Genomic DNA, 27,603 nt, shown 5'->3' with positions numbered 1-27,603 from the left:
GTTTATGTAGTGTAGCAATAGTACTGATCCTTTGGATAGGACTGACTGTAACCCTTCCTTCTCTGATGAGTAAGAATCCAAGCCTGTACCCGAATAATAACTTACCTGACGACACTGTAGAATCACACACTAGGATTACACCACACAGAGTAGACACATTGGACAAACCACTGAGCCTGAAACGGAGACAATTAAATTTAGAAGCACCAGATGAGGAAGCATTACACTTTAACAAAATTAAGAACAAGACTCATTTGAACGTTTTCGCAAACCTGTTATTGCATTATGTAGAAACTATGGAAATAGACGACTGCTATGTCTGCATGAAGCTACCTACTTCTGTAGCTTAAGGCGTGACTTATCATCACTTGCCCTTAACCTATGGATATTCCTGTAGTGTACTGACTAGCTTATTTTACAAAAGAGGACCTTTACAGTATTACTATTCAAACTCTGACGTGACATTTTCTGAACTTCCTGTTCGAAGAAACCTAAACCCTGTACAGACGACTAGAGATGTAGCTAAATACATGAGTGATTATTTTCTAACTGTAGGGAAAATTAATATAGATGATGCACATACAAATAACCTGACCTGTTCTTCACATGAAAAGGAAAAAGAATTTCTGGACATGGTAGAGAAAAGAAGAGAGAGTTTCCAAAAGAAAGCCAAAGATAGGAACCATAAAGTTCCTAAATGGGCAGAAAGTATAGGGAGCACCTCAAATGGTGGAGCTACTGCTGCTATGCTCCTTGATTTCGAAAAGAAGGGGAAGCTCTGTCTTAAAAGGGAAATGACTAGTTATTATAACAATGTTTTCATCGGTTCCAGTGAATGTGAACATAATTACAAGGTAATTGGGGGTTGGGGTTTCAAAGATGCGACAGAGCCTGTGTTTCCTGGGATTTATTTTATTTGTGGGAACAAGGCTTACTTCAAATTGCCCGACCATTGGTACGGGAGTTGCTTTTTTGGTATTGTCTTCCCAAAGATATACCATGTGGGAAAAATCACTGGAAGCAATGAAGAAACTAACAAAGTAGTACGCAATAGAAGAGAAACTGCTGGCGAGATTGTAGGAGATATTTTTAGCGCAATAATACCTGCAGTGGGAGTGGTTCTGAATACCCACAAAATTTACAAATTGTCTACAGTAGTAGATCGGTTATCTACCGACACTGCTGGAGGTTTCCTGATGGTCAATACCGAAATGGTTGCGATCAGATCAATGGTTTTACAGAACCGACTTGCCCTTGATACCTTATTAGCAAAAGAGGGCGGAGTCTGCAGAATGTTGAAAGCGCAACATTGTTGCACTTACATACCTGACAAAAGTGTAGGAATCCAAAGGTATGTAAGGAACATTACAAATTTGGAAAAAGAACTTAAACCACTGGAGGTTGACAGTGCCTGGAAAAGACTTACTGATGGTCTCTCTGCTGTAGGTCATTGGTTTGCACAGTTAGGTAGAGGTTTGTTGTTTAAGGTACTGATGCCAATTGCCATAATAGGTTTTATTATATTCCTTATATTTGTCTGTTGCAAATGTCGCAAACACCAAAAGAAATATACTGTGAATAAAAGAGGTGTGAAACGGAGTGTGGATGAACTGGAATTAGAAGAACTGAATAATCAGATTTATAAAAGGGTGAAAAATTCTCACCCTAACAAAGAAGTTAAAGAGAAGTTGAATCGAATGTTAGAAGAAATTGAAATGAACAAAGTGTGAAAGAAAAAGTTGGCATCTGATTCCATTGGTTTTGTGATGATAGTAAATATCATCAAAGAGGGGATTGATGGAGCAAGGATTCGCATATTATGCGACTTGCTTGGATTCATGAACCTCGAAATAACATGTAACAACGTAATTCAATCTGTTTGTCATACTAATTTCCCTTAACTCTGACATTGGGGTGTCCTAGTGACGCTTGCATATGTGTTTACTAATTAAATAACTCTTGTTCCTAAAAATGGCCACTGCTTGGCGGGTTTTCTTTCTGCGCATGCGTTAGTCACACTCACGTGACGTGACGTACTTGCAGTTCTGGTGGGAACCTTTGCGCTTGCGCACTGGCTTTTAAGATGGCTGCCAGTGTCCTCACATGATGAAGCTTGCACTGATGCTTTCATGTCATTTTCTGTTGCACTAAACTTTAACGCCATAGTATAATTTGAAGTAAAGGGGTATAGAGTAGCTGTTCATGGTATACAGTGTATTCATTTATTTTCTGTGTTTTAATTTGTTTTCGCTTACTTTGCATGTACCGGGTTCTTGAGGGTCTGCGAGACACGCAGGAATCCATATTGAAGTAAACCACTGCGCATGCCTGTCTTCTGCCTGTGGCATTGAATTCATGCCAACCTGAGGTCTCAGCCAAAACGTGCCTGGGAAGATGCACCTTCACCCAGCCGAAGAAGCTGAGATGTTCTACAATTGAAACAAATGTATTTCTTTCTATTGTATTCTGTAGAATAGGTCATGGGAACCCCAAAATCAATAGGCGGTCCCAGAATATGCAAAAACAGGCTTGTTGAAATTAAATGTGATTGGAGTGTGGACCTATCCTACGTGGGGACCAATCGAAATTGGGGATTCTGACACTTGCAACAATTGGGGGGTGGTACACTGACCCAAAAACAGTATAACTAGCCTAGGTTTAGCTAGAGAAATTGTCCGACTTGTCCGAATAGCTGACCTGTCACTGACCCAACGCACTCAATAGGTGACTGATACAGAGGGCTGCGGAGCACTCTGTCCGAAATATCCATAGACTCTAGAGGTTTTGCTAAGAAAACCTTAAGTGCTGGCGGAGCACTTTGCTGGGGAGTTCGCTAACCCAATCGGGGTTCTGACTGTTAGCTGTAGAGAGGGTGGAGCGCAGGCATTTCGTCCAATCTGCGGGTGCTGGTTGTGCCTTGGTGGTCCTGTCCTGATCCTAATCTGGGTTTCCTGTCCTGTCCTGGGGTGTCCATTCTGCACCTGCTGTCCCATTGATGACTGTCCTTCCTTGGGGTTTTTCCTGTCCTTGACTGATCCGTGGCCAGGGTTGGTCTTCACACCATTCTAGGTAAATATATAGTGCTGAAACTCTATACTGCACCTTCTATTTTTCTCTCTTTTGCTTTAATAAAGACATACCTTTGCATATGTTGATTTCCATGCTTTACGCAAATACTGAATGAAGAGCTCATATATTGATGTTAATTAGCATGTTCCTATTTTTCCCCTTCCTTGAAGTACCTTTACTAGATATCACTTATGAACTATCAACCACTCAAATATGTTGAATGCGATGATTCAAGTGGTACTTGCCAACAATGTTTTTTTACATAATGGAGAATGGTATCGCCAGACCAAGGGGGTGGCAATGGGGGCGAAATTTTCACCCTCACTGGCAAACCTATATATGGGATATTTCGAACTGATCCATATATGGAGAAAATGTCCAGTCAATCTAACAGAAAATATCCTATATCTAGGTAGATATATAGATGACCTACTAATGTTTTGGGCGGGTAGCAGGGAAGAATTGGACATGTTTTTTGGACATCTGAATGATAATCCTTTTAATTTAAAATTTACAAAAGAGCAAAGCATGTCCAAAATCAACTTTTTGGACATTACTATTGTGGTAAAGAATAACAAATTGCACACGATTCCTTACAGAAAGGATACTGCATGTAATTCCTTATTGCATGCTCAAAGTGCACACCCCAGTTCGCAAATTAAAGCAATCCCCTATGGGGAAATGCTAAGGATAAAAAGAAACTGCAGCGACCAAGAGAGAATAGGTACAGAACTAAGATCAGTGGAAACGAGATTTCTATCTAGGGGTTACAATAAGGAAATAGTAACCAGTGCAAGAGACAGAATCGACAAAATCAATAGAGACTCACTGCTCAAGCATAAACAACACAAATCTGCCAAGACTAAAAGAAACATAAGGTTCATAACACCATATAGCACAGTGAGCACAGATCTTTATAAGATACTTAACAAACATTGGCACTTGCTATTGGAGGACAATAGTCTACATAATAAAGTAGGACTGAAACCCTCTATTACTTTTAGCAGAGGCAGAACCTTAAGACAAGAATTATGTCCAAGTTACATTCCCCCACAGAGAGCACAAAATTGGATGCCCACATCTCCTAAAGGGTTCTATAGATGTGGTAACTGTTGTATATGCTGCTTTGCATTGAATAGGACTACTAATTTTAGATACAACAGTCAAAAATTACATACGATACATCAATTCATCAACTGTAACACCACCTATACAGTGTACTGCATAAAATGCATATGTGATTGGATATACATAGGCAGCTCAATAAGGCCGTTAAAAGAAAGGATACAGGAGCACATCCGTGCCATACGTAACAACAATACACAATATCCATTTGCGGTACACTTTAACATGTCGCATCAACCGAATGAGTTGCATAAGATCAGGTTCCATGGAATAGATGTGGCAATGGCAGGTAACAAGGGAGGTAACCGTGAGCGTAAATTACGACAACTGGAAAGTAAATGGATTATTTCTATGAGAGCAGTGGAGAAAGGGGCAAACATGGACAAAGAGATGTGTGAATTTTTGTAAATAAGTATGAAAGCATGTGGACAAGTCATGTATGGTGCCAGTATAATGGTCCCACATATGTACAACCAGATTTAAAAAATGTGCCCTTTGAAATAAATGAAGATTAAGCAGATAACATCATTCCATATGTATTTTAATAAGAAATGGTGTCTTATGTGAGATGAAGACGGTTGAATATGTCCTGATTTGGTCTCTTTACATGCTTTGTAAATTGAAATCGAATGTGTCTTCTAATCAATTTGGTTGTGTTTTAATAATTTAAATATTAGAGATTGTTGACTAGATACGATGACTTACAATCTCATGTGTGGAAATTTATTAAATCCAATACCTAGGTTGAGAAAAACATTGCTTTTGAATATAGTATATTGGCTTTTCACGTGTTAGTTTTAAATACTCCAAGATGGCCACTACGTTATATGGAGTGAATAATGAGAACTGCCAGGTAGTCCATCTTTGCTGTTTATATAAACACATAGGAAGGGAAACAGAGTGGTCTCTGGGAAGGCGAACGCGGAGGAAGGACACCCTGTGAACACGTAACAAACTCGCTTTGGCGGTAACTTTGAAAATGGGATTACGAACGATGTCCATATGCTGTTAGTACAGCGAATGTAAAATATACCAACAGAGGGTCTGGCCAGGCTAAGAATAGTGGGGTACGGCGTTTCGGGGTATATTCTATGAATATTGCATGAATAATGAACTACAAGCCGCCAAACGCTCTCCCTTAACAACGGGACGCGTTTTTGTCAAAACGTTTCGGGAGATATAGACTTTCCATTAAAACTAGTGATTGAAACAGATTGAGTGCTGCACAATTGCTTTATGAACAGTGCGAACCACCGTGAATAATCTATTATAGATTGACAAGTTTAATTTTCGGCCTGTGTAGAATGACGAACACTGGGCATATGTGATGTTAAACTGTTTCGCCCACCTATGTGTAATAGTAACTGACAGTTCACTCACACCTAAGGGTCATATACATTGGAGTCGGGCATTCTTTGCGTGGTTAATATACCATGCTCAATAGGTCGAGTTTTAATACAGTGATTAGTACGATGTTTTGGTCACACTAAGAAACGTGGTTTTAATACTTAAGAGAAAATGAGCGATTCTCTTCATTTTATACCATTGTTATGGATACCCACAGTAAATATCGCTGTGGGCATTTTTTAATAATAACAATTTTGCACAAATGACTATACGCAGTATCGGTATATGGAGACCTATGGTTAAAAAATTGGTCTCAACTGTTTGATACAGAGACAATATGGGACATTTAATAATATGCCCACAAACAACAACATAATTGTGGATATAATTTTATTGCAGATGGAACTTATCAAGGCTCCAGAAAGCGCTTAGTAACTTGATCACCGATACTTGAATGGATCATCCACATAGAAATCATACTGACAAATCCTTGATGTACAATACTAGAGGCTTAAAGGTAAGCCTGTGAATGGTGATAAGTGTATTAGTGGACCTGACTTTAATGAATGTCTAGCTATATTGCTGGGCATCAATGACAATATTACGTCCACATTTTTTTCTTTTACAGGACTATTGCTTAAAGGCTCGGCTATAAATATTGATTCGTGTGAATATACACCGTTCACCATACCATACTGTTGGTAAGTGTGACCACATAGTTCTAAGGCACGATAAGCTCAATTTAAAAAAAAAAAGAAATTATTGTGGTGATGGGCACATTAGTTTAATAAGATCTTCTTAGAACACTTTTGGGTATGTAGTGGTCATCTTGGAAACATATTTTTTTTTCGCTAAAAGGGGAAAAAACTTTGTCCCTCTACTTTTTGGAGAATAGGAAGTTAAAAAATGGAGCAAGGTGATCGCATATAGTAAATTTGCCGAAATGTTGTACAACAGACTCTTTACTGATCTTAGTATCTATCTAAATAATCTGGTTGATATGGGATATACGCAGTATGTTTAGAAATAATGATGGTGCGATCGGAATGTGTCAATTAGACCTTTTTGATAACAGTGAACAGACTACTGTGAATGTGAAGGTGGCCTATATTGTATCAAACTGATCTGGTGCTACATTTTGTATGTAAATTACAGCCTTGAAAAAGCCCGCGAAGGGCGAAACGCGCGTCGGCTGTGACGATGTGGCAAGAAAGGAATTAATAATAAAGAATACTGAATACAAATGGATATTGTACTTATTGAATACTTTTGTGGACCATAAGGACATTGGAATTATTGGACTGTCGTGGCTGAATGCCAATTGGATAAAAGTAACGAGTAGGGATGTGCACTGGTATTTTTCAGAAATTGCTTATGATACTCTGCCACACCTTGAGTGGGTAGGATATCGTGGATGGGTGCTTTAGGGTGGATAAGCACGATACCGGTTCAGCACTCCTAGAAAAGTGATCAAATGTATATTGTATATATTTCTAACAAGGGAAATACTTCTTAATGATGTGCTGATCTCAGAAAGCAAATTCACCTAGTGTTCTTTGTTGCTATATGAAATATAGATGTGACTGATCCTTTACTGTTAACTAACTCGGTGCTGGTTCTAATATTTTAGTATGTTCCACTTCTTCCCCTCCTGTAGGTATATGTTAATTTAGAATTCTCGTGACTCAAAGTTCAAAGTCTATTTACATCTTCATTTGACTCAAAGTATAGGTTCTCACTTGTGATATTATAGTATGTTCTAAAAAATTTCCTGAGCCTAGTTATTCCCAGTCATAGACTAACTTCGGGTTTTTCCTGAATTTAGCGGTTTCCTCTGTTCTTAGAGTCATAAATGATTAGCTTAATTTACTGCTTTTAGGGATACGTGCTCTTCATTATTTTGATTATTGATTGCCTTTTGGCTATAAACTTGATGCTTTCCGAATCTGAAATTTAGATAAAATCTTTGAAACTTCCCCGTAGTCTGTGGTCATTTAATGAAAATACAAAAGAGTATATGTTGGTATTTTTGGGTTTGTATCTTTCTTCACAGCTAGCTCCCTGATCCATTGTGGTCATTAGGTACCCGTAACGGTGGATTCGTAAGTCGGGTACAGTAGGAATATATAGGAAGGAACTAGGGTTACTGGTAGTAGAGTGTAAGGTCACCTGATTAATGTATAAGATAAATTGAAGTATTATGGGCCCGATACGTATTGGGTAAAATTGTTGGTTGGGTGACCTGCACGCTCTATCAGCTAAACCAATAGCTCTCACATAGGGGAGACCTATTGGCTTGCTAATGATTGCTTTTCAAATAAGTAGGCCTATGCAGATTTATCCACAAGTTACTGGCCATGATTACAAGAGGGATGAATGGTTAAATAAAAACCCTGCACACAGCCTTGTTTGCACAGGATTCGGAATTATGAGTTGTGCAGAGTTTACCAGGGTCAGATGTGATAAACTGTGCGCGCCCCTGTAATTTTGCCCAGGTAGGTATCGAAAGGAAGTCAAACTTGAGATATTTACTTGGGAAAAATACCTGAGAAATACCGGAAGATGCAGTAGATTATGGTGCAGAAAACGGATCTATGACAAAATATAGAAACACAAAATATCGAAATACAAAAATATCGGAGCAATAATATTGATGTAAACAATATCGATATCCTAGCTACAACAAGGTAAGTACTGAAATATCGAGAAAAAAAATATCGATGTCAAAAATATAGTTTTAAAAAATATATAGTTTTTTTAATAAAAAAAAAGTAAAATTATTTTAAAAAAATACTTAAAATATAATAAACATAGTTAAAATTATTTTATATGATTTGAAATTAATAAGTAATATACATATTTTAATAAAAAATGAATTAAACATATACATATAATATATATATATATATACTTACTTGATAATTAGTTTTAATATTTATTGTAATAACTTATAAATAATAAAAAATATTATAAATTACATATTCATCTACACACATAAAATAATAAAATAAAATAATTATGCAAAACAAATTTTTAAAAAATAATTTACTTTTAATATTTTTAACATTAATTATATAATACATTGACTAAAACAATACAAAAAATATTAAATAACAGAGGGAATAAAATACTATTCCAACTCCCAAAAAACAACAGTAAGGAAAATGTTGGATAGCGAAGGGGTAAAAATGACTATTCCCACTCCAAAGAGTGCAACAGTAGGGAAAGTGTTGGATAGCGTAGGGGTAAAAATGACTATTCCCACTCCAAAGAGTGCAACAGTAGGGAAAGTGTTGGATAGCGTAAGGGTAAAAATTACTATTCCCACTCCAGAGAGTGCAACAGTAGGGAAAGTGTTGGATAGCGTAGGGGTAAAAATTACTATTCCCACTCCAGAGAGTGCAACAGTAAGGAAAGTGTTGGATAGCGGAGGGGTAAAATTACTATTCCCACTCCAGTGAGTGCAACAGTAGGGAAAGTTTTGGATAGCGTAGGGGTAAAAATTACTATTCCCACTCCAGTGAGTGCAACAGTAGGGAATTACTATTCCCACTCCAGAGAGTGCAACAGTAGGGAAAGGGTTGGATAGCGTAGGGGTAAAAATTACTATTCCCACTCCAGAGAGTGCAACAATATTGAAAGTGTTGGATAGCGTAGGGGTAACAATTACTATTCCCACTCCAGAGAGTGCAACAGTAGGGAAAGTGTTGGATAGCGTATGGATAAAAATTACTATTTCCACTCCTGAGAGTGCAACAGTAGGGAAAGTGTTGGATAGCGTAGAAGTTAAAAATAACATACTTATGAAAAATAATTAATATTTTTAATTATTAAAAAAAATATATTTATTGAATTAATCTAAACTATTTACAAAAACCAATAAATAATTATTTTAAAAATAATTACCAATTAATAATGAATATCCAAAAAATTAATTATCAATACCCAACTATATATTTAATAACTACTTAATTACATATCAAATACTTAACACACTATTCTCCTATGAACGCACAACAAACACCAATAATGAAATAATACACTTAATATAAGTATCAATTAATCAATTAATTAAAATGAATGATCAAATATTGAAAATGAATTCACAAATAATAATTGATTAACAATAATATAATTAGCAATAACAATTAATGAAAATAAATTATTAATTAATTACATTTAAATGACTTCCCACCCTAGTCGCCTATAAACCCATAACCCGCTACAAACATCATTATCAATTAATCAATTAATTAAAATAAATTACCAATTAATAAACATTAAATACCAATTAATTTAAGATTTTATAATTTCTAAAAAAATTAATAATTAATTTAGTATAATTAAATTACTTCCCACCCTATTCCCCTATAAACCCATAACCCGCTAGAAACATAATTATCAATTAATCAATTAATTAAAATAAATTACCAATTAATAAAAATTAATTACTAATTAATTTAAAAGATTTTATAGTTCCTAAAAAATGTATAATTAATTTAGTATAATTAAATTACTTCCCACCCTATTCCCCATAAACCCATAACCCGCTAGAAACATAATTATCAATTAATCAATTAATTAAAATAAATTACCAATTAATAAAAATTAATTACCAATTAATTTAAAAGATTTTATAATTCCTAAAAAATGTATAATTAATTTAGTATAATTACATTACTTCCCACCCTATTCCCCTATAAACCCATAACCCTCTACAAACATAATTATCAATTAATCAATTAATTAAAATAAATTACCAAATAATAAAAATTAATTACCAATTAGTTTAAAAGATTTTATAATTCCTAAAAAATGTATAATTAATTTAGTATAATTAAATTACTTCCCACCCTATTCCCTTATAAACCCACAACCCGCTACGGTACTAAAATCCAAAATTTACTTAAATTACATTACAAAAAAAAGAATACATATTAAATACATAATAATATACATAAAAATAATATAAAAATCGATATTAGTAACATCGATATTACTAATATCGATATTACTAACATTGATATTACTTACCTCCGAAATTCTGTCCCTTCGATATTAACATTTTTTATATTACTTACCTTCTATATTATGTCCCTGTGATATTTAAAACTCAATATTATGGTATATCGATATTAAAACATCAATATTTTGTCTACATACCGCAGAAAACACCACAATTTGCATATAATTATCCATTATGAAATGCTATGGGATCAGATAAATTCTGATTCATACAGTTTCTAATTTTATTAGGTTTATATATGCTACCAACTCCTCTGAGGCACTTGTAATTGTGAGATATTCAATTCTGTGTGCTAGAGCTCTGTAAACGATAGTATGTTTTGCATGTTGCATGGTCAGTGATTTGAGCTAATAGATAATAGTAGGCAGTTCTTAATTTGTAAAAGAATGAGTGTCAGTAACCAAAGTTCTGACACGGTTGTGCTATTAAAGATTGACGCATCGAATACCAAGGCTACGTTGTGTTGAATTCACCCTGTCCTCTTTAAATCGTTAACAGACACTGTTGCACCTTTATCTCACTCTTGCCGGATCTCACGCTTACATGTCCCTTTGTGCCAGTTTTTCCGTCAATGTTTTCCTCCTTCTTTTGTGTGTTTGTGTGTGTTTTTCCCTCTTTTGCTCATGGTCGATAACTGATGAGGAAAAAATAAGTGCTGGTCCCCAAAAAGAAGTGCTGGTGAGCCCCACCAGCAACCACAGGCTCAAATTAAGCACTGATAGGAAAAACAACTAATCGTTATAACATTAGAGTAAAAGCTAGTGTGACCTTCAAGTACCCTCGATGCCACCCATGCATTTGTCCCGGGCACACTAATATCTCCCAATAATAACAAATTACTCCTATCCTGGGATACAAAGGAGGGTGTGGTTTCACTGTTCTGGGTTCCGCCAATATAGCGCACTCTCAATGGCAGTATCAGTACTGAAGTAAGCCCTATGGCCTTTAGAAAGTAACAGAAAGCAACATTTGTCTAGCCAACATGTTGCTACTTTCTCATTTAGGTTGTGCTTAGATGTGATGCATTTAGTGGTGCTGCCTTTCCTTTACAAGTCTTACACACTAACTGGCTCGCTTATAAAGGTATTTAAAACCCACTAAAACGAGAGTGAAAATACCATAATACCAGCTATATAAGGATTTGGAGTGGACAGCAACTTGTCAACTGGTGGTGATTTCTATAATTCAGTCATTGACTCCACCAAGGTGAGGAGATAACCCTGCCGTCAATGGTGGTGGGATCAACTACCGCATCTATGGTGATCAAGCCGCACCATGTGTGAAGCAATTACTTGAGTGAAAGGCTGCCATAGAGAGGGTCGCCTAGGCAACGTGTACCGTGTACTTAACTTGCTGGGAAATACCCAAAACATATTAGGTAAAATAGGTATGTGGCACAGACAATGAAACTCTACTTTGGTATCTACAATTCAATCGTCAACAAAAAGTATTGTTTGAGAATTCTCAGTAGTGGTCTACCCCAGGGGTCTTTAACCTTTCATGTAAAAAGAGCTACTTCTTATCCTAGAAACCTGTTGTGAGCCACAGCGTATTATAAGAATATGATAAAGTTGGACAGAGATTAAATAATTTAAACAAAGAGTATAAAGCATTATTCACACAGGAGGTTTATTGCCAAAGGTTTACATTATGAATCCCTAAGAATCAGTTTTGTCCCTTTGCTCCTCAGACCGTGAACAAGAGAAAAGGAGTGAAACAGAGAGAGAGAGGCAGATAATGCAATAGGAAAAGGAGAGTAAGATAGTAGAAGGTGATGAGAGAAAAAAACAAAGAAAAGAAAGAATGACATCATAAGAGAAAAAATGGCAAGAGAGAAAGAATAGAAAATAGGAACGAAAGAAGAAGAGAAAGACGGTAAGAAAGAACAAAAAAAAGATAAGGAAAGAAAACAGAGAAATGAACAACAGAAAAAGGAGATGAAGGAAGAAAGAAATGAAGGAGACAATGAAAGAAGAAAAAGAGCAATGAAAAGAATGAATGAATAAGAGGAAGAAAGAAAAAAATATAATGGAAGAAGTAGAAAAACGAAGAAGGAAGAGCACAACAAAGAAAAAGAAGAAAAATAAGGCAAGAGAAAGAACGAGAAAAGGAGGGAGGTTAGGGAAAGTTAACTCTGAGAAAAAAGACGTAGAAAGGTAAAACAAATGAAAATACGAAGGAAACAAAGAAAGAGACATGGAAAAAGAACAATAGTGGAGGAAGAAAGGAGAAAAGAAAAGGAAAAGTACAATATGTAAATGCAACAAGAAAAAGTGAAAGTCAGAAAGATAAGAAGGAAAGTTGGAGACAAAGAAAAGGTAAGGTTAAAGGAGAAGAGGAAAAGAAAAATAAGAGGACAAAAGCAGAGAAAGAAAATCATAGGAAAAAAGAGAGGAGATAAAAAGAAACAGAGACAAAAGAAGAGAAATAAAGATAATGGTAGATAAGAATAAAAAAGAAATAAAGAAGAGGAAAATGAAGATCTGAATGAATGAGAAGTATAAATTAGGAATGGGTGGAACTGTGAGTTACCTAAAAACTCAGCGAGATTCTGCAAATGACATAGTTTGGTACGTTGAGCTGCTCGCGCTGATGTTTACCGCCGGGAGCTTGTCCCACACTGAAAAATCAGCATGAACGGCACCACTTGGCGTGCCAGAGGGCGCTGCCTTCTTTCTACAGCCTGAGTAGATTTTCTACTCGAGCGGCAGCTTTGTCAACGCGAGTTGCAGCATTCTCAACATGAGTGGTGGTGGGGTACCACTACCGCCTACATTGAGAAATCTCACAGGGAGGTTGTCTAGCGCATGATGTTCTCACTCACCAACTTAACGGTGAACCGCGTGTCAGAACAAATTCCCCCACGCTGCGGCTGGTGGAGTTTTTCTGAAACTTTGTGATCAAAGTGGATCGCGAAGTGGCCAGAACTCTGCAAACTCTGCCAGAGGAGTGGAGTTTACCGCCCACCCCTAGTGTAAATGAGAAAAGAAGAAAAAAGTTGACAAAAATAGCAAGCGTAAAATAAAGCCAGGAAGAAAAAATAAAGTAAAAAAGTCTAAAAAACAAAAAGGGAGTGAACGAAAAAGTAGTAGGCAAATAAAAGCAGTGTAAACAAATGAAAAAAGAAAGGGATAAAAGAAATTGAGAAATGAGTGAAAGGAATCAAAGCAGGGAAAAAGGAAAGAAGGAAGTGGCAGCAGAAAAGAATGGAGAAAAAGAAGTAAATAAAGAATTGTTGGAAGAGGCTATGTTACATCATCCTGCACTATCTAACATGCCCTCGCAGAAAATTGTTCTGTGTGTTAAACAACTTCCCTATCAAGTGGGTAGATGTATACAAGCTACTCAGTGATAGCCTGTGAGATACTGGTAGCTCGCCATCATACTCTTGGAGACCCCAGGCTACCCTAATTAGTGATGCCCACTTTTGCAGAGTAAGCTCTGCCAGGGCCCTGTTGGTGAACACAAAATAAGTCAGCTTTTCATCTTGTATATGCACAGACACTACAAATACACAACAGTGGGATAGGGATATTCTGCCAGCAAAAGTCTAGATCAGTTAGCACAAAGACTTTCCGTAACATTCCCCATGTCTCACTCTTCTGAAATCTCTATGTTACTGCATGAAGGCGGCATGATAGCCTTTGCATATGCTCGGTGCTGTACACCTGTCTTTCTCGGTACTCACATTGATAAACTGAATGATGAAATGCCTGCACTGCCCAGAGGCCATCACGGACAGGACATACTCTCCGGGCTTCCCGTGACTTTCTCGAACCAGGAAGTCCCCGTCTCTGGTCAGCAACGCTTGTGTCTCCTGGCGAGGAATTGCCCCATGGAACCAGTCCTGTTGGTTGAGGGGTCTTTGGGCAGGTGGGACCAATGGCACAGGAGCAGGAAGCTTTGAGACAGAATGAGGAAAGGGGAATATAGCAAGAAAGGTAAGGACAGGAAAGAGAAACAAATGGGAGGAAGAGAACAGAGTACACGGGAAGGAGGGAAGGGAGTAAGAGACTGTTGTTAAACTTCCATTCCAGTGCCAAACCCAATAAAAACTGTTTCTGAAATATGTCACAAGTTCCCATCTCAACATGAAATTTCAAACAAGTCTTTCTGAATTACATTTAGACCAATATATCATTAAGATAGGTCAGAGCAGTAAAACACAGTTAAAGAATATTTTTGGGGGGGGTAATTTGAGGCTGTACCTTTAAGTAGGCTGTGGGTGATTTGCATGAGACAATACTATACTTAGACTATCCAACTTTCTCCTATCAAGTTCCTTTTGTTCGTGGATGATGCAAAGAGGCGGGACCAACAATGAGTTCCTGTGTAGCGCTTGTCCGTCTCGTCTAACACAAGAGGGCACATGAGAGAGATTCCAACATGTGGGTCAACAAGTTTGGAAGGAGAAGAAGCTCTGGAAAACTGCTTAGCCTTTTACAAGTCTATCCCTAACCACTCCTAGAACTAACTACCACCAGTTTGTTTCTAGACACAGGTGAGGGAGAAGCAGCTGGAGCCACTGGACAATGCTTCTCAGGCCTTGAACAGTACTTGACTACAACCACTAATAAACTGCTAGACACCAACACATGCACAAGTCCCTCCTGCTGCTGGATTTTCTGTCTGCATTACTCCTGATCTGTAGCTTCCCTCTGCAGAAATCCTTCTCTTCCCATAATACCATCTGGGCAGGTCCGGACTGGGAACCCAAAGCAGCCCTGGCAATTTTCTTGGCCCAACCCCTGGAAAAGCACAGCCTGACCCCGGGTGGCTGGAAATGCTTGCTTCCTCCTTTTGTTACTGGGGCACAGTTGCAAAATCAATCCCCAGTAACAAAACCAGCTTCCACCACTGCAAAACCAGCCCCCTTCCTTCTAGCCTCCCGGGGAAACACCCAATGCCCTGTACGGCCAGTCCGGCCATGCATCAGGGTCTTCTAAATAGAAGTGGTGTGGCTGCCTCCCTTCACTCAATCAACCCAAGGGAAAGCTACTTGGAAGGCGAAATCATTTCACTTGATTTAAGGAACACATGATATGGATATCCATCCAGAACATCTTCTTGGAGATGATCTAGTTCTTATATTGCTCACAATAAATGTAAACCCAAAAAGGGTTCCACTTTTAGAAAAAATATATAAAACTTTAGTCACTTTAAGTGATAATGCCTTGTAACATCAGTAAGTCTTATGGCATCAATAACACTTTTGAGTTCGTAATCTTTCATCGTGGACCAAATATCCTCAATTGAATAAATATTATTTCTAGCCCACTGGCAAGCCTGATTAGCCACCACCGTTTTCTCATCCAACCCGACAGCAGAACGCGTGAGCAACTTCCGTACCTGAGTAAGCAGCCCACTTCCCGCACCCCGAGCCGGGGTCACCAACCCACCTTGAGGGGTAGCGCTAGCAGAAACAGTAGGAAGCGCAGGGGGAGCCACCGAGAAGGCGGGTGAGGTCGCCGCCAGGAGGGAGACCAAGGGCGCCGTCAATGAAGAAGTGACAGAAGACAAAGCTTGTTCAACATCACCCAACAAGTTTGGAGCGGAAATGGAGGAGGTGGTGGGGGCGCCAGATAAGGGAGGAGCACCTGTCTGCGGAACCGAAACCACTGCAGAAGAAGCAGAACCCGTCAGCACAGGGTACAAGGGTTGTGGGGCATATGGGGGAGGGGGGCGAGAGTTCAAAATGTCCTCCATCTCATCTTGTTCCTCCTCTCTAACCACATAGCTTTTGCTATCCTGTAACCTGAAAAGCCTGTCCGCGCGCTCAATTCGCTGCTCATTCTCTCTCTTAGTGTGTTCTCTCGCCTTCTGCGCCATTGTCTGTGCCGCTCTTTTCTGAGCTGCCTTCTCTTCTCTTAGCTGTCGCTCCTTTACTTCCTTCTGCCACATTCTCAGGGAATCGAACATACTCTGGCGACTGCACCTAGCAAACAATCTGTCTTGTAAATAATCTAATTTTGCCACATCAAAAGAACCAGTCAAAGGCCACTGCAAATCCACATTTCCTTTTGTATATCTGTGCCACAAAGTGTTAAACAAAATCGGAGGCAGTCCATGTTTGACATACATCTCGAAATTAGGGGAGCCCTCCACTGGGGCGGGTTGGCTCTCAGCCAGTCTAGTGTCCGAGGCGCCACAGCAGCACCCAAGGCACCGCAGTTTACTAAAACACGGCATCGTCACTCACTCAATCCCACACCAACACGAAACTTTCACCTCCCGGGTCACACAATCACCACAGAAGACTCACACACACACACATAATCGCACTTCCTTATTTCGCCAAAACAACCCTTACCAAACACGTGTTACCAAAATGGGACGAGGCCCGTCGACCAAGTCCTGGGGAACCTGGACCCTACCGCAGACCGAACAGTGCACACACCGTTCCGAAATCGGGGAACACATCCGCCTCCCGGGCGGCACTACAGATCGCTGCGCACTACACCACGTGAGATCCGGGACCCGCGCCCAGCGAAACACATACCCTAGGGGTTCGGGTAAGTCCCACAATCCATCCGCAGTGAGCCACGCCTCGACAGCAGTACTATCCGGTCGGATGACAGCACAAACGTCCACCCAATCTCCACTAGGTCTATCAGGGTGCCACTCACACCCTGAGTTCCCCGGAGCACACTAGCCCCAGGAGCACACCGGCTCCTCCAATCACCGGAGACACACCGGTCTCGTGGAGCATCCCAGCTCCCTCAACCAACAGTCGGACCACTCACCTTCTATACGCGGTACCGACCTCTACCGTTCTCCACCACCGGCTGCCAGGACCAACACGGTCAGCTCCAAAGTTCTGCCTTCCGGACTCCGGCGCAGGATCATGAACCGGGACCTCTCCCGATCAGCAGGGTGGGGCAGCGCTGCGAGAACCAAGCTCGGCATCAAAGTGGGTACCCAGACCCACCGTGCCGACCGGAGGGTCCCCGGCCTTCTGCTGCCCACTTACGGGTGAGAAAGATCCTTATCGCAGAGTTCCTATTCGGGCGCCATCTGATAAGCGTGGCTCAAATCCACCCGAGTGACTTACCACACTCACCTATAGTTTGTTGGAGGGTTTTAATGTCCAGAGGTGGCTTGACCATCCCCACCATGCCCAGTCAGCCAGGAGTAGCACATACACCCCCCCCCCGGAATCCCTGTGTACAGGCCTAAGCCAAAGCCCACTGCCTCAAGGTACTTTTTTATGATGTAATCTACTAGGCCCGATGCTCATGAAAATACATTTCTTTTTGTGCACAACACAGCGATATAGCTTAGGCTACCACAGAACCACTGAAACTTTCCACAGTTACAAGTGCAGGCGCTTCACACCCACACAGGGGGGGCCCAGCTGGTACGCCCTTGACATTTCACAAGTATTGTTTGCTTCATTTTTTACATATACAATGTTCCAAGCCTCGCAGATGAGACCGCAGCAGCGCCCTGCGATGGCAACGCCTGCCCTTAAGTTTCGGTCCCACATGTATTTTTAGAGACAGGTACGCTTCGTATATCCTTTGTTTATGTTCTGCGGTCAGGCACAATAGACCACCCGCCCAAACACCTGACATCCTGGCCTGCCACTTCGACGTTCTCAGGACTTTAGCACCACCACTGTAGGCGTGTGGTCATGCTGTAGGCGTGCGGCCAAGCACCTGCGCCATTACCTACGTCAGTGCGGTCTGACCATTTTTTTATCAGAATAGGTATAACAGGCCCGACTCTCCGCCTAGAGGGCAGGACACTTCGACGAGTGCTCTGCACAGCGTCGTCCTCCCGGCCGGCCATTCTTATCTGACTTGGGACATCACGCCTATCTCTCAGGTTGTAACTCCCAATCCAGATAACCTTTTTGCTTTTTAGCTCTCTCTCTCTGACTGGTCGTAGTATTTTCATCTCCACCCATTTCCTTGCATTTTTTAGGCATCTTAGAATATAGATATATATATATTAAATGTTTATTTTTACTTTAGAATGGTTTGCCTCTAGGCACTAGAATTTCATTGTGTGTTTGTACCTTTTTTTGATTCTTTGACTGGTTCCAATTGCGCCATTTTCCAATTGTCCATTATTCACGCCTGCTTTATTCAAGTCTGTTTTATAACCTTTTCAGTATTATAGAAATGATCATGTGGCTTTAATCCTGACGGAGTGAAGTCAGGCTCCTTAATGGCCTTTTGCTTAGATAGAGAAATGATATGCATTTATTGGTGTGTTTTAACCTAACAAATAAAAGTGTCACTTCAACATGACTCCTCGGTGTCTCACATCTTTCTTCCTTGGTTCTCAGTGAAGCGATACTTTGGCAGCTCGTGACCACAAGTGACAACTAATCAAGGGGCTAAACACCTCTCCTTGTCAGCTGGCGACCACGTCCTCCTGCCACGACTGCTCTTGCCTGCGGTGGATCTGGAGTTCCCCAACGGATTGTCCCAGAGAGTCCTGTCTCCTCTGCTGACCACCGCGGGGTAAGCCAAGGACATTTTTGTTTTTCCTTGAATTGCCCTTGGTGTCTGATTGTGAGGCGGGGTCTCTGGGGCCTTTCTGGCTGGCTCCCGACTCGCTGTAGCGGTCTGTCTGGCCAGGATTAGCCCTCTGTCTTTCTCCCTCTCCGGGTACTATCGGTTGGCTGGTTCGAGGTTTTGTGGTTCATACTGGGTTTGTAAGTCTTGAGCTTTTATTATTTTCTCTATGGCTTAGTCCGGAGGTGCGTCCTAGGGTACCCCCGGTTTGTATGGGAGGAGGGGTTTGAGTCCCCCCTGGTTTGTATGGGAGGAGGGGTTTGAGTCCCCCCCCCTGGTTTGTGTGGGAGGAGGGGTTTGAGTCCCCCTCCTGGTTTGTATGGGTGGAGGGGTTTGAGCCCCCCCCTGGTTTGTATGGGAGGAGGGGTTTGAGTCCCCCTCCTGGTTTGTATGGGTGGAGGGGTTTGAGCCCCCCCCCTGGTTTGTATGGATCAGGGGGTTTGAGCCACCCCCCCCTGGTTTGTAGGAGAGGTGGATTTCCTCGCTCTGGCGGATGGGCGCTAAGGCCTTTTCTTTCTATTATGGGTTGTGGTCCCATAGTTCATTCACTGATGTGTGTTTCTCCTGCGTTGTATTACGAGGTTTCAGTGCCCTCCACACTTCGCTTGCACTAATTTGTCTACAGTGCTGTTCCACTGTATCTTGCTACACTGGGCTACGGTTCTCTCTCTGCCTTCTGCCACTTGCGTCCCTGTGCTGTCACACACATGGGCCCACCCTCCCCTCCCTTTCTCAGTTCTGTGCCCTTGGATATAGTTCCTTCACATCTTCCACTGTTTTAATCTCCTCCTTCATAGACATCATCTTGCAAGGACTGGGTGTGACACCATACAATATATATATATTTACCTTTTAGTCTCTCGTTCCATATTCATTCTCTTTTTCTTTCTCTCTCCCCGTCTGGGTGTCGCTTCTTTTTTTCACTGCATTCTTCGCAGTCCCCAGGAGAGGAAGTAAGACTTGTGGTCTCTGCAGATGCCCCCCCCCCACCTCCCCGTTCGCCCGCCACAGCTCTCCGGCGGAGCTGGCACAGCTGCGCCGTCACACGAGGTGCCGCTACCTGGCACATGAGGAAGTGCTTGTGGTCTATTTCAGATTCCTCCCTCCCTTTCCCCCGAGGCTTCGCTGCCACTCCATCAACAGCCCTTTTGCTCCATTCTCTTGCCCACGTCCACGACCCCCCCCTTCCCTCGGATACACTACACGAAAATGATGCTACCCCCCCCCTCTTGATACACTACTGAGATATGCTGCTACCCTTTTTTTTCCTGTGCCCACCTTTTCCTCCTAAGTCATACATTTCTGGTCACGCCCCTCCCAGGTTTTGATCTAAGATTATTTCCACAGTGCGCTGCCCATTCCCTGGGTTTTCTTTTTTAGTGAGATTTAATATCTAGGTCTGTCTACCGTACTTTGCATTTTTTTTTTTTACAGATGCATCCTATGTATTGTATTATTATTCATTTGACACTAATATGTCCTGTTTGATATGTGTTTTTCGTGTGCCTTGTTCCCTTGTCTGCTGCCTTGCTATATTGCCTGTTGTGCTTCTGTCTTGGCTCTTGTGCATTCTATTAACGCAGGGCATATTTGCCTTCACCGGATTTGCCCTGGCCCCAAACCCCACACCTGCCTCTTGGTGATCCCCGCTTCTGCACGCATCACCTGAGCGCCTGCCCTGCCATTTCCCTGGTGTCCGGGTTGCATTCTTGTGTCCCCTCTCCACTTACTGCAGCCCTGCTAGGTAGGTGCCTGGTGTCCGGGTTGCATCCTGGTGTTCCCTCTCCACTTACTGCAGCCCTGCTAGGTAGGTGCCTGGTGTCCGGGTTGCATTCTTGTGTCCCCTCTCCGCTTACTGCAGCCCTGCTAGGTAGGTGCCGACTCTCTTGTTCTTTTTGTCTACCATTTGCCCAGGCAACTGCTAGCCAAAAGGGAAGGGTGAAAAAAGACTCCTTCCCCACCCCTCGCAATACACGATCACGCATCCCGTACCTCGTAGACCCCACCGCGCCCCACACCCGGGATGTCCAACGCCCCCCGCATATTGTCAATTGCACCATCCATTTTGTGTATGACACTCCTTCTGCTGTCCATAATACCACTATTAGCGAATTAACGCCCCTTTCTGACGACCTCCGAGATATCCTAGACAACGCCTGGGAAGTCCTGGGGGTCACTTTCACGCCCAATACCCAACTTCGCATATCTGCACTTTCCTTGACCGACATATACAACACCCTCCCACATATATCACTCACCCCACCATCTCCTGACACCACCTGCCCACACCCACTTACGCCTGCAAGTACATCCAGCTCTCCCACCTTATCTATTCCCTGGTCTGAGTCTCTTGAATCCCTAGGTGACTCCCACCAGTCTGCTTCCTCCTCCCCTATCCTTGTCACCGACGAGGAATCTTCATTGGATTCCACCCAGTCCACCCAGTCAGTGTCTTCATCCGCAGCAGCCTCATACTCCCCCACATACTCCGACGCTCCACGGACTCCGCAACCCCGCGTGCCCTTGCCAGCCGACCTCATTGCTCTAACTCACGAAGGGTATGAACGAAAACTCTAATAGCCAAAACCCACCCCAACTCACGATATATTTACTCAACAACAACGTCGTGGGTCTCTCTGACGGTCACCCTTCATGCTTTATTTACGTAACACCCTTAACAAGTGCTGTTCTGATCACAATTTTGCAGACATTGGGCATTGACTACAGTCGTACCCGTCAAATAAGGCTCTCAATAGCACCGGCATTCTCACACCCCCGCACATCCCGAACGGGGACCTCAAAGCACAACAAAGAGAGATAATAGTATCTCCTACTACACCTCCGTGCACAAACCACCAGATTGTATCCACATACATATCCGCCCATTACCCCTAGGCTGAGAAATACCCACCGCACTTACTTCCTCCTGGCCCCAAGACTTAGTGCAGGGCACATATGCTAGTGTCCCTATGAATAGGATACTGAGTTCTACTGTATATAAAACAACTACTGGCTTTCACATATATTTTATCTTACAACTTGAGAGTTGGGAAGGCCCGACAATACTATCAAGTCTTTTTCCCAGAAACCCGCTCCAGTCCGCAATAGCGGACGCCTACTTTGGCGGCCAGCTTCAGTTCCCGGGCTGTACTCCTACACAGGAACACTGATTACAAAAAGATATATATGACCGTGTCCTTGAGGGTGTAGGAGGTGAACTCGTATCAGATCTTTAGGGAGGTGTACACAGGCAACACCATCCCCCATTAATAGCCCATTCCTGCATTTACACGTTCAGGTATCTCATTATGGCGACGCCCCTCCAGCACGTCCTAAAGACATTCGGTGGGCAGGAACAACGCATACTAAAACATTGTAGGGAGCTTCACAGATTGACCAAAAGTTTGAATTTTTCATGGCCCTCAGAAGGGACTTTTGATAAAACTGTTCTCGACCATATGACCACCTTCCTGGACACTAGATACTCTGGCACTAAATTACAGAAAAGGAAGGCCACCCTAGATCTCTGGCGTATCTTTAAAGACAATATACAGGAACACACCGCTACTATAGCGACTGCTCCTCCGGCACCCCCTCCATACCAGGCTAGCGGCATGTACACTGCAATACAGCCCACCATAAATGCAGAATGTGACACACCAGACTTACATTGCACCACAAATAATCAACCAGCAGCGGGATACGCCCAACTCCCACCTGACCTTTGTAACCCACCAGGCGCCCTTTCATCTGCTGCAGAAGCAGCACATACCCCGCCGCAAGAGTCACTCCCACTGCCACCTGACACCGGCAGCGGACCAACAATACCTGCATCTACACTAGGGCCAACCCTCCCATCTGTAGCGCTTACACCACCTGCCCCCAGTGGCAGTGGCGGTGCATTCAGCGGCAACCCAACAATACACGCCACAGTGCCAGGATTGCCAGGACAAATAGATGCGCAATTCACGCTCAAACTCACTCCCACTTCCATGGCCATCCCACCACCCGAGGAAGATAACGAAGGATCCGACAATGAATCCCTCGCATCCTCAAAGGATTCACACACACCGTCCCACCACTCGTCAGCATCATCGCACCATTCACCTCACCACTCACTTTCCCTCTACCCTGATCTCAGCAGACTCCAGAGTACAAAAGCCCCACCTGCCACCCAGGAACACAGGCCATTTTTTGGCGCAGGCACCGACAACCAACAAATAACGTTCACCACGGTCCAACAGCAGTGTAAAGATAGGGAACTGCAAGCCCCCCTCCCCCCGGTGGTTGTCCCTATCAACTATGAGCAATGGAGGGCCACGGGCGATAACAGAAGCTTAGAAAATAGTCCAGATGGAAATACCACCTTAGACCTTTTCGGTGGATCACTAATGCCCAACACCAACGCCGATTACATGACTCACTCACTTGGACAAGTAGCATCGCCCGAGGACAATAGTGTAACTCACTCGCTGCGGCGCATGTCATTAAAAATTGAGCAAATGCATGACAAACTAACTGAGACCATCAATAATGCCATCCTTACACCATCAAAAACTCAAGCAACAGCAGACACACCACCGCAACACTCAGCACCAATAGATCCCTTTAAAAAGATCGGGAGTGAAGAACTGCACCACCCCGAACGTCCTCTATGGACTGAGGGAGCAGTCACTAAACAAAAGCGCCCGCCCGCCACAACAGCCCAGGTCCATTTCACACCACAAGGAACGCCTCCACAAAGCACTGCCGCGGTGGATCCATTTGCCCAACACCTCCCCGCACCTACAACAGACTTCCCTCATACCCCCCGGGCCCGAGGGCCGACAAATCCATTCCGTCAGGAACAGGAACGTTTTGGTGGTGCAGGAGGGAGAAGGAGGACTAGGCTGACCGAGGTAGACAGACTCAGGATATTGGGAACGCACGGGTGTCCAGATGACATCACTTACGATGTCTCGGGCTCCGCTTCCATGCGTAGCACCCGCGCAAGCAAGAGCACTGGCATGTTTCTCAGCAGACAACACGCCCCGCCAAACAATGACCTAACGCCCAACGACATAGTGATACTAGGGGAAGATTCTGATTATGCTGTCATCCCCTTCACCGACGATTTGGCTGGTTGGACAGAGTCCCTAGCACCGCAAATGCTCCCTTGGCCAAGAATAGGGTCCTTTGAACCACAGCATATGGCAACAGCAGTTGAATGTATCCTACAAGGTACAGGGGATGAGGACTGGGACTATGCCTATATGCGGGCCAGTCTGAAGATTTGGCAGAAATATGCCAGACTACATGACCTCACAAGGCCAAAAGATACAGACATAGGAGTTACGCGCCAGATGCCTCTTTTATACAAAAATGCCACTGACCCCCCAGTTTATAACTGTTGGTCTTATGCAGAGAAGGAGCAAGTTAAGAAGAACCTCCCACCCCTTACGGAGGGTGCAAGTAAATGGATAGTGGCCCTGGAGAAAAGCACGACAGGTCACAACATAGGGATAGGCGATATGAAAAGTTTGCTCATCTCCCTCATGGGAGGGGAAGCAGAAGAGATTTTCAAAAGCATTAGTAGAGGGTTAATAACAATGAATAACACCAAGTACGATGGAGAACAATTTGACAAAATAAGATCAGCAGTCTGGATGAAATTGCGAATGAAATACCCTGATGTCCCTGACATTGGGTCTCTCATGTCACTGACAATGCAAGCTAATGAGGATCCGATCAACTTCATTTCCAGGATGAAAGAAAAGTGGCACCAAGAGTTAGGTGACTCTTGGAACACCACTGGAGGGAATAGCCGACTTTTCTACCATATGGTCAAGAGAGGGCTGCCAGAAGATGTCCAGGAAAGATTAGATGGAGTAGTAGCCATGGAGTCTAAACCGTGGCCTGAGATCCAAGACCACATCATACATTTTTGCAAAAAGAAAATAGAACAGGAAAAGAGCAGACAGCTAGCCATAGAGAACGCAGCTGCCAAATTGGTTCAACAGAAACTAAATGAGAGAAAAGACACCCTAGACACTCTCATGCTGGCTGCACGTGTCAGCCAGATGACAGCAGTTACCACGTTCCCACAGGCCGCCCAGAACGCACTGGCACCTAACACACAGCCTGTCCCTCAGCAGATGCAAACACTGGCCCAGCAGCAAATACAGCCAGCCATACAATATGTGCAGTCCCCACCCCAACAAGCCGTGCAATATGTTCAAGCTCAACCACAACCTGCCGTGCAGTATGTCCAACAGCAGCCCCCAGTACAATACATACCAGCACAACCTGCCTACAACAATGACCAACAACGGCAATACATCAATAACAGAAATGATATAAGTAGAAACACAGGCATGCAGGGAAGAGGCAATGGAGTAGGACAGCAGAGGGCCCCACCGCAGTGTTTTTACTGTCACAAGACGGGCCATATGCAAAGAGAATGTCGATCCAGACTCCGAGACCAAGGCCAGCCATCCATGGGTCCCGCCCACCAAGCGCAACCATGCTTCCAACAGCCGCAGCAAATGTACCCACACCAACCTCAGATGCTCTATGCCTGTGCTCAAGCTGCCCCACAGCAAAACATGCAGCTAGTGCCACTCCAAGCTCCCATGATTGTCCAGACCCAGCAGTCGCCCCCACAGATGCAAGCCTCCATGCAGACCCAACCGCAGACACCCACATACCAAATGATGCCCCAAGCCCAAAATTCTTCGCCCCAAGGTGGAGTGGTGATAGCCACCAACAACCCGTTCACACAAGGCACCATCCAGCAATACCAAGCAGGAGGATACACTCACTAGGACAGCCCACAGACAACCCTCGTGTGCCCGGTTTTATCATGCACCATGTGCGGTGAAGACGACCCCACCGTCCTGGTCACGATAAACAATAGAACGTACAGCTTTCTCATTGACACAGGCGCCACGTACTCCTGCATTACAGGCGGGCCTTTGCCCATTTCTGAACAGACAGCGGACACACAGGGATTCTCTGAGGCAATAGCTAGGGTCCCTTTCACTAAGCCAGTACCCATACAAATAGGAGACCGTGTGCTGGAACAGCGGCTGCTCTATTCACCACACTCTCCAGTTAATCTTTTAGGGCGCGATCTCATGGCCAAGTTGAACATGACCATTCACTTCCATGACAACGGAACAATGATCTGCTCAATACCAGGCACATCTGTGGCAAGGATGATGGCACTCACCACTGACTCTTCTTTGAAGGATCAAATAAGGGCTCGCCCTGTGGATGAGCAAGCCTTCGCCACTGCAGTGCATCTCATTGTAGCCAACACCCCAGAAGTGCACAATCGCACTATCCTGCTCCCAAAGGAGTTTCTCTTCCGCCCACAGTCCCAACACTCCCAGACACCAGACAAAAACATGATCCTAGGGATACAGGCTCTTGAAATAACACCAACATACGGGGCACTTCTAGCAGGTGATGACCGCATGTGCACCTGGGACTGGACAACTAGTGAGGAACATTTCAGATGAGCAACTCTTTGGCGATCCTGATGAGTATGCCAAAACAGAGATCATTTACATGAACGATGTGCCCCTCTCAGTGACAGTGGAAAAGAGAACGCCCACTGCCATACCAAGGTATGATTCTGTGCGTGAGGCCGATTTGGCTCAAGTCCCAGCACACCTGTGGACTACTGGTCCAAACGATGTGGGCCTTATCCATTCTGCCACCCCTTTTAGAATAACATTGAAACCAGGTGCAATTTTACCCAGGATTAAACAATACCCACTATCTAAGGAAGCTGAGGAGGGCATTGCCCCCACCATACAGGCCTTGTTGGATCAGGGGGTCATATACCCATGCACTTCCTGTTGCAACACATGCCTTTTTCCGGTGCGCAAGGGCAAGACAAATGAATGGCGTTTGGTACACGACCTGCGTTCTATTAACAACATAGTCATACCAGAATTCCCCATCGTCCCGGACCCTTCTGTCATCCTCACAAACATTCCTCCAAGTGCAAAGTACTTTTCCGTGATCGACCTGAAAAATGCGTTTTTCAGCGTCCCCCTTCACCCAGACAGTCAATACCTATTGGCATTTCAATTCCGTGGGGTCCAAATGACTTATACCAGGTTGGCACAGGGGTACTGTGAGTCCCCTAGCGTTTTTAACAGAGTCGTCAAGGACGATCTATCAAATTTCCAATGTGGCAGCACCTTGCTGCAATATGTTGACGACATTCTGCTCTGCAGCACCACAGAACAAGAGTGCAGAAGAGACACCGTCTCCCTGCTCACTACCTTGGCTCACAGAGGCTACAAAGTGGACAAAAACAAACTTCAGTACTGCCAAACGGAGGTACAGTACCTAGGCCAGGTGATATCAGCATCAGGGAGGCGAGTCACGCCAGGCAGAGTCGAGGCCATAAAAAGCACCACAGAACCCCAAACTGTAAAAGACATGCAGAAATTCCTTGGACTAGTCAATTATGTCCGTCAATGGGTCTTTGACTTCTCCACGATAACAGCTCCCTTA

At 43.2% G+C, this 27,603-nt stretch overlaps 1 protein-coding gene across 1 annotated transcript in view; it reads right to left on the bottom strand.

The window, feature by feature from the left end:
• The window catches only part of LOC144798113 (tyrosine-protein kinase Fer-like), a 138,367-nt gene extending 116,735 nt beyond the window's left edge, over nt 1–21,632 (bottom strand). The window contains exons 1-2 of the mRNA XM_078668872.1: nt 21,390–21,632; nt 14,256–14,468 (exon numbers count right to left, since the gene is read on the bottom strand). Coding sequence (XP_078524998.1) covers nt 14,256–14,468; nt 21,390–21,632 — 456 coding nt within the window. The remainder of the gene's footprint in view (nt 1–14,255; nt 14,469–21,389) is intronic.
• Between the last annotated feature and the right edge of the window lie 5,971 nt (nt 21,633–27,603).

The sequence above is a fragment of the Lissotriton helveticus genome, chromosome 12, assembly GCF_964261635.1.
Source record: "Lissotriton helveticus chromosome 12, aLisHel1.1, whole genome shotgun sequence".
Lineage (NCBI taxonomy): Eukaryota > Metazoa > Chordata > Amphibia > Caudata > Salamandridae > Lissotriton > Lissotriton helveticus.
Note: the sequence above shows the minus strand (reverse complement) of the source record. Positions and strands in the feature narration are given on the sequence as shown.